This window comes from Pararge aegeria, chromosome 10 (genome assembly GCF_905163445.1).
Source record: "Pararge aegeria chromosome 10, ilParAegt1.1, whole genome shotgun sequence".
NCBI lineage: Eukaryota > Metazoa > Arthropoda > Insecta > Lepidoptera > Nymphalidae > Pararge > Pararge aegeria.
In genome coordinates, this window is record NC_053189.1 from 5,543,787 (window position 1) to 5,550,812 (window position 7,026).

General features: G+C 36.5%; 1 protein-coding gene across 1 annotated transcript; it reads right to left on the reverse strand.

Annotated features, from left to right (window-relative positions):
* Nucleotides 1-1,542: 1,542 nt before the first annotated feature.
* On the reverse strand, nt 1,543-6,603 carry LOC120627146. The gene is made up of 3 exons (XM_039895015.1): nt 6,500-6,603; nt 4,864-5,047; nt 1,543-2,879 (listed from the first exon to the last, which is right to left on the reverse strand). Exons 1-3 carry the CDS (start codon nt 6,584-6,586, stop codon nt 2,680-2,682), a joined length of 471 nt encoding a protein of 156 aa, XP_039750949.1. The 5' UTR covers nt 6,587-6,603; the 3' UTR covers nt 1,543-2,679.
* Between the last annotated feature and the right edge of the window lie 423 nt (nt 6,604-7,026).

A 7,026-nucleotide genomic window follows, 5' to 3' on the forward strand; every position in this document is an offset into this window, starting at 1 on the left:
ATTACTACCTTTGCGACCACCAACCCGCGTGGTGATTATGAGCAGTCCCTACCGATGGAAGAAGTCTTGAGTCCAGCAGCGGACTGTTATGGACTATTGATGGATTGATACTGGCTGTACTTTTGTAGGCTGTTGATAGAACACCATACGGGAAAAAGCCTTACCGCCAAGAGATTGAGAGTAAACATGCTATATTAGCATCAGAGATACCAGCTAACAATGCGTTAAGTTCGGCGCGTACGGCGCACTTTGTTAGATGTGCGGTCAGCGTAAACAGCGACAAAAGTTATTACGCATTTGCGTTTAAGAGCTAATTAAAATGTAAATTGTTGTGAATACATTGTATTTTAAATATTGGAATTTAAATAAAAACATTGCCGGAAAACATGCATGTTGTTACACGCAAGTAAATGACTTAAAATATTTTTATTGCAAATACTTTAGGGTAAGTAAATTGTATTTTTCAACCGACTTAAAAATGTGGGAGGTTTTTAATTCAACTGGATTTATATATATATATTTCGTAAGCGACTACTTCGCCAAATTTACACCCATTTTTGTGTTTCTTCCACTCCAAGTTTTATTCCACTACAAGTTAGCCCTCGACTGCAATCTTACCTGGTGGTGAGATGCAGTCTAAAATGGTAGCGGGCTAACCGGTTAGGGAGTATGGTAGTCATACACCTAATCGGTTTTACGCGACATCGCACCGGAACACTAAATCTCTTAGTGGCCACCCTGCCAACTGAGGCAGGGTGGTAACTAGCCACGACCAAAGGTGAAATATCTTATAAACTAAGGATATAAATAAATAAAAAAATGAAAAATAGAGCCTCCTACCAGACCAGACCAGAGAAAATTCAGAAATTATAAATTCCCAGGTCGTCAAAAAGTTGGTAAAGATAAATTGGAGGGATCCTTGAAAAATCGTTTGAACTCTTCAAATATTATAGGGACACCTATAGCGATTTAAGTATTTTTAATAGAACTTGGACGTTTTCTTTCGATAAGTACTTATCATTTAGTCAATACCAAGGATGGTCACCGAAATTTTACAATAATAGGTACTACGCTAGTAGCGCTTCGATATCGTATATAGTTAGGTAAGCAATTTATTCTCGTCACTGTGACGGAGCTGATGGTGAAGTGCCGGTAAAACTCCTCAAACATTACCGCCTTCGGGAAAATCAATATTATGTAGAAAGCTACGAGCAGTTGACATTTGGCTCTTATAAATTGCATATAATTGGAAAACAACCCTATAAAAAGATTTTTTCTGGACAAAAACGACTGAACTATAATAATCAAATGATATCACGAAGCATGGCACCTATACCGCGTTCATGTTTTACAGTTGGAAATAAAGGCTTTATTATTATTGTTATTATTATCTAGTTAGTGTAAGTGGGTCTGCTGTACTATCAAGATGTAAAATAAAAAAATATATATATATGCTAATATCTTAAAAGAGGTTTGGCTGTAGGAAAGTTATAGCTAGGCTGTATCGTAAATCTTATTATTTAGTTTATTTAAACAAAAATACTCAAAATAATCATAAATTTATTAAAAAAAATTATAATAAACTCAAAATTTGCTATAAGTACAACTATATTTAAATTCTTACAAATAAATCCACTTAAAACTACTCAGCTGTATTTATTTACTGAGAAATGGCCTTCACTGTAATATATATCTGAAGATTTACTAGATTTGCGCACCAACCGTGCTCCCTTGCAATATGCAATTTCCCTTTTCAAGAACGCTCGCCAATTCGATTCTTGTTTATTTTAGATACGCACGCACTAAAGTGTGTACTCAATAGGAGCCATTGATGCTCGATGCAAAGTCGGTAGGTAAGTACATGAAAATGGATGGATGCACAAAATAAATAAATCGAGAAAGAAAAAAATAGACGAGCAGAAAAAAAACGTAAAACGAGAGATAAAATCATCTAGCATGAATTACAAGGTTTAATAAATTGCACCAGCCAAATAGAATTAGAAAATGATACAAGTAAACTTAATCTTAATGAGCCAATAATAGAATAGAGATTATTTACCTTTAAAGTAAACATTAACAGTAACGATTAACAGCTTTAAAAGAATCAGGTGAATAAGTATAATTTATAGAGTTCAAAGCTAAAGTATCAGTGAGTGGTGTAGATAATTCGGACGCTAGGAAAGGAACTGAAGTGCTAAAGTGGACAGAATTGGCACGAGACCTTAAAAGTGCAGAAAAATCTTAAAAAGGATCCTTGTTCAGTAGATTTTTATATGTAAATTTTTAAAAGCGAGGATATTATGTGGCATATTCGACGATTCAATGAAGCTAAAGAAAAAAGTATAGACACTTGATAAAAAAAAATATATTACAAAAAGCCATGTAGGTCTAATCTCCCGTTTAATTTATGTCATTGAAATATAAGCCTTTTTGAATCGAAACTACAAATGAGATGGAGGTAAAATTTTCTTAGACTGATAATAAAAATGCAAATTAGGGTAAGAGAACACATATTTAGTCAAAAAAGCCAGAGAGATGCGTAATCAAAAGCTTCTACAATTATAGTGTAAACACTAAAAACAAATCTTTAGGAAGAACTAATGATATCAGCTAACTCTATAATGGCTCTGATTACTAGAACTATGAATTATTCTGGGCTCTTTTATCTCTGTTAATTAATTATGCTTTAGCAGTGGTGGAAGTGGTGGTGATGGTGGCAGCTGTGGTCGAACCGCCTGCTCCTGCGGGAATTATGGTGGGTCCTCCAATAGGTACAACGCTGAAAGGACCGTTGGGGCCGTTCGGCCCAGCGTCCAATTGGAAGTTCCACGCACCGTTGGCGTTGTTCATGCTGAAGTTCATGCCGTTGGCTGATGGCGCTGGAAGTAAACAACAAAAAACCATAGAGAACTTTGGATATAAGCTGGCCTTACATTGCGGAATTCAATGATATATTATGAAAATTAAGCTTAATTTGCTATGCTTCGCTAAGAGTAGGAGAATCTGTATGGTGTAGTTTATAATTTCATTTATCTTTATACTCCACACCAAACAGATCTTCGACAATGTACCCTCTACATCCGTTTCGCTCGGAAAGCGGAACATCCTTTCTTACAATGAATAATTGTTAAGACTTAACAATTATTGTTAAGACTTAACAATTATTGTTAAGACTTAACAATTATTGTTAAGACTTAACAATTATAGATTGTAAAGTCAAGATCTCCTAAGAATGCTCCGGTTAGAGGGCTAACCAATAGTCCACCACACTGAGCCAACGGTGTGTAATTTTGGTGGACCTTACACGCCTTTGAGAACATTATGGACAGCTCTCAGGCAAAATCATCTTGAGGAAACCTGCATTTCCTCAAGATTATTTCCTTTAACATTAAAACAAGATTTTTTGTAATTGCTTAAGACGCACATAACTTGGAAAAGTCAAAGATACATGCGAAATCCTAGCCACAAGGCTACCACCGTTTTATTCACATAAACATGTTTCACATATATATTTATCAATTATATATATATATGCGTGAGATTAAAAAATGAATGATGATTTGCATGATATATATCGCTATTATAAATAATAATGAGAAATTTCTATTATGCAGACGCACTTAAAAAATAGAAGGTGCTCTATTTCTCATACAAATAGCATTAAAGTACCAAGAAAAAATGCCACTCTAAATAAAATAGCAACGGGTCAAGTACAACGCTTGCGCTCGCAATTAGTGTTCTATTTTAGTACCTAAGTTGGTACACCTGGGTACTTTTGTTTTTCTGTTACGGTAAACTTAATGCTTCGTTTTCTCTAAGTACCACTCAACCTTGAAAGATGCATAAATTTAATAATGCATTAATAAATATAATACGTATGTACCTAGGTACCTTAGTATAAATCTATTCGTCCTGAATTCCTTTTCGGACAGTGCTGATGTCTGGTTCTCAAAACATAGTTTCTAGCTATGAGACTTATTCGAAAACTCGGAGTTACTAAACAGTTTTTTTATTTGAGGGTTGGTTGTCTAGAGGCGATAACTGTAAGCGATAAGACCGCCTTTGCGCATTTATTTTTTGTCAATTTCTCGATCAAATTAGAAACAAAAATAATCTCGCAAGCCTCTCTTAATCTTGCTGGCTTTTTAAGGCAGAATCTGTCTTTCATCTTCTAAAATTAAAATTCAAAATTCATTTATTTCAAGTAGTAGTTATAAGCACTTTTGAAACGTCAAGTATGTCTGTTTAAAAATAATCTACGACGGTTTGGAAGGCAGAACTTCTACTGAGAAGACGCCGAAAAGAAACTCAGCGGAAGCTCTTTTCCGAGATCATTTTAAAATTTAACAATCGTTCTATCTTGTTTGGGATGAAAGCGGAGCGGCTTGCTTCCAGGCAACCTTGTAATTAAGAAATTCATCAATAGTATAGTAACCTCCAGTACTGTGTATAACCCGGCATCATTACTTGTAAATAGAAGTTCATCTGGGATCATACTGGGATCGACCGATTGTCACATATTGCAGCCAATGACCTGATATATTGCTATCCGATCCGATAATAGTTAGTTTTAATAGATCTGATCCGATAATAGTTGACATTACTATTTCACATGATGATAATCTAGTGAAAACTGAAAAGGAAAAAGTATCAAAATACCTTGCTCACGTGATTACCGCCATGAGGAGCGCTGAGTCGACCGTAAGTGTTTTAGTCAATGTTATTATCGCGAAACGCCCAACATCTTAAGACTTGGATCTTAAAACTTAGTTGTTGGAATAAGGGTCAGATGCAGGCAGCAGGAAAGCGTTGATCCTTGAAGCGTGTTGTGTTGAGGTTTATACGTCTCAGTCTGCCACTTACGTAGTCTCATATTGATGTTTGCGGGGAATCCTTGGCCTCGCCTGACGCCTGGTGGTCTTCGAGTGCCGCACGTGCAGAGCCCGAATATGTCCCAGTCATCGTCCTCATTGCTTGCGGTCGTAGTTGTTGACACGTCGTCGTCATCGCACATGTAGTCGCAAAATAAGTCGGTGAAAAATAGTGGCTGTGGAAGGTATAATTTTCATGAGATCAATGCGATTCCTTCTGTGAGATTCTACTTTATTATAATTTTAGAATTCTGTAGCAGTGATAGCCAAGTGGGTACGAGCTCGACATCATTTTCGCGGGGAGTTCGAATACCAGCACGCACCTCTAACTTTTCTAAGTTATGTGGGTTTTAAGTAATTAAAATATCACTTGCTTCAACGGTGAAGGAAAACATCGTGAGGTAACCTGCGTGCCTGAGTTCTCCATAATGTTCTCAAAGGTATTTGGAGTCCAAGAATCCGCACTGGGCCAGCCCGATTGACTACGGCCTTAACCCCTTCTCATTGTGGGAGGAGATCCGTACCCTGTAGTTGGCCGGTAATGGGTTGATATGATGATGAGTCTGTACCCTATTCTGTACCCACGGTACCCTACATCAAAGTTAAATAGACCTATTAATACTAGTTTTAGAGCCGCAAACTCTGTACGACTCTGGGTTCTATAGTGATTTTATTATACTAACGTTTAACCAAAACCAAAAAGTTACCAAGTTATTATTCATGTTTTTGTATTTCGGTCTGTCCGTCAAAATAAAATGCCTATGAAAATGATAAGGCTCACAAAATTCTTATGTCATGGCGCCGTAAATTAACTGATTCTGGTACATTATAATAAAAAGTTTTTTTTATGAAATCGTTTAGTTGATGTGCAACTGATTCTATATTTTATTATAGTTTTTATTGCACTGGTTTGATTGGAAAAATCACGGATTTAGGATTTATAAAATTTTTACGACACTTGTTGACACCCAGCTTTCAGCAGATTAATACTGCCCCACATAAGGCAATGCACTCTCATGAGAGGGCTTAAAATTCGTGCCCAACAACATCAACATCACTCCAACAACATCACATGTTGGTGATAATTACTGGGACTAACTTCCTGGCACTGATATTTCTTACCAGAAAAACCTATCCAAATGTTAAGGTCCGACCCCAAAAATGAGCTCAGTTTACAAAGCGGCTGTTGACTGACGTCCGTGGTAACGCCTAAACTTAAAAATAATTTAGTTATCTTATCCAAGGTCTTCAGAAGGCAAATTGAATTCATTAGTGCGATCCTTTTCTTCAGGGTACATTAAGAAAAGGATCTTAACCTGAACATTCCACTGTTGAACTAAAAGACGTAAATTATGAGTTCGCTCATAATGTGTTGGTGATCGCAGCAGATTGTAGTACTAGCACAGAGGATACTGATGCCAGTTCTCCGTAATATTCCCTTAGTCGTTCCGATACGACACCCGCGGGAAGAAGGGTGGTGACAACTGTATTCTGATCTGCTTTCAACACGGCACGGCAGGAAAAGGACATTTATAAATTATTCAATCTGTCATCTGAATATTTTGGATTAGGTAGATTATTAATTGCGGGCATTAGAGTATAATTTTAATAGCCAATTAGAAACGAACCTTTCCAGCGATATGTTGTAACTGCACAAAAATCACGAGTAAGAACACGCACGACCGTAGTGAACCCATTTTAGTAATATTTTTCATAAAAAACACTGCAATGGTTCCTCTCTAACTTATAACTATGCTTTGCGCAAGATGCCTGAAATATTAATAGCTGTTTACAGGTCAAAGAATATGTAGCGTATATTTCTATGCGTTACGATCTAAATTGCAATCAATATTGTTTTTTGTACTGGTAGTAAATAATGGTTTCTGACGAAAAGGCTATGGGCAGTTTATGAAACGGCCATTGTGCTGGAACGCTAAAAGCCTTGGTAGTACGGCTTTGAGTATAACATTGTAACTATAGCTACATCTGGAGCGTTCCACCACACCAGATTCAAGCTTATTTGTCAGTTTAGTTTAGTTCTCAAAGTAGTATATATAGTATTTAAACAATTTTCACCGTAGGTACGAAGACCTCTAGGCCTCAGACTTATAGGCCTGTCAGTTTAGTCAAAATTTTGTGCAGCAGAATTTTCAGC

Excerpts from the sequence above, each read along its gene's own strand:
- LOC120627146 (XM_039895015.1), bottom strand. The coding sequence starts at position 6,586 with ATGAAAAATATTACTAAAATGGGTTCACTACGGTCGTGCGTGTTCTTA. Across the intron at positions 5,048-6,499 it reads TACAACATATCGCTGGAAAG|CCACTATTTTTCACCGACTT; the intron begins GTTCGTTTCTAA and ends TACCTTCCACAG. Across the intron at positions 2,880-4,863 it reads AAACATCAATATGAGACTAC|CGCCATCAGCCAACGGCATG; the intron begins GTAAGTGGCAGA and ends GTTTACTTCCAG.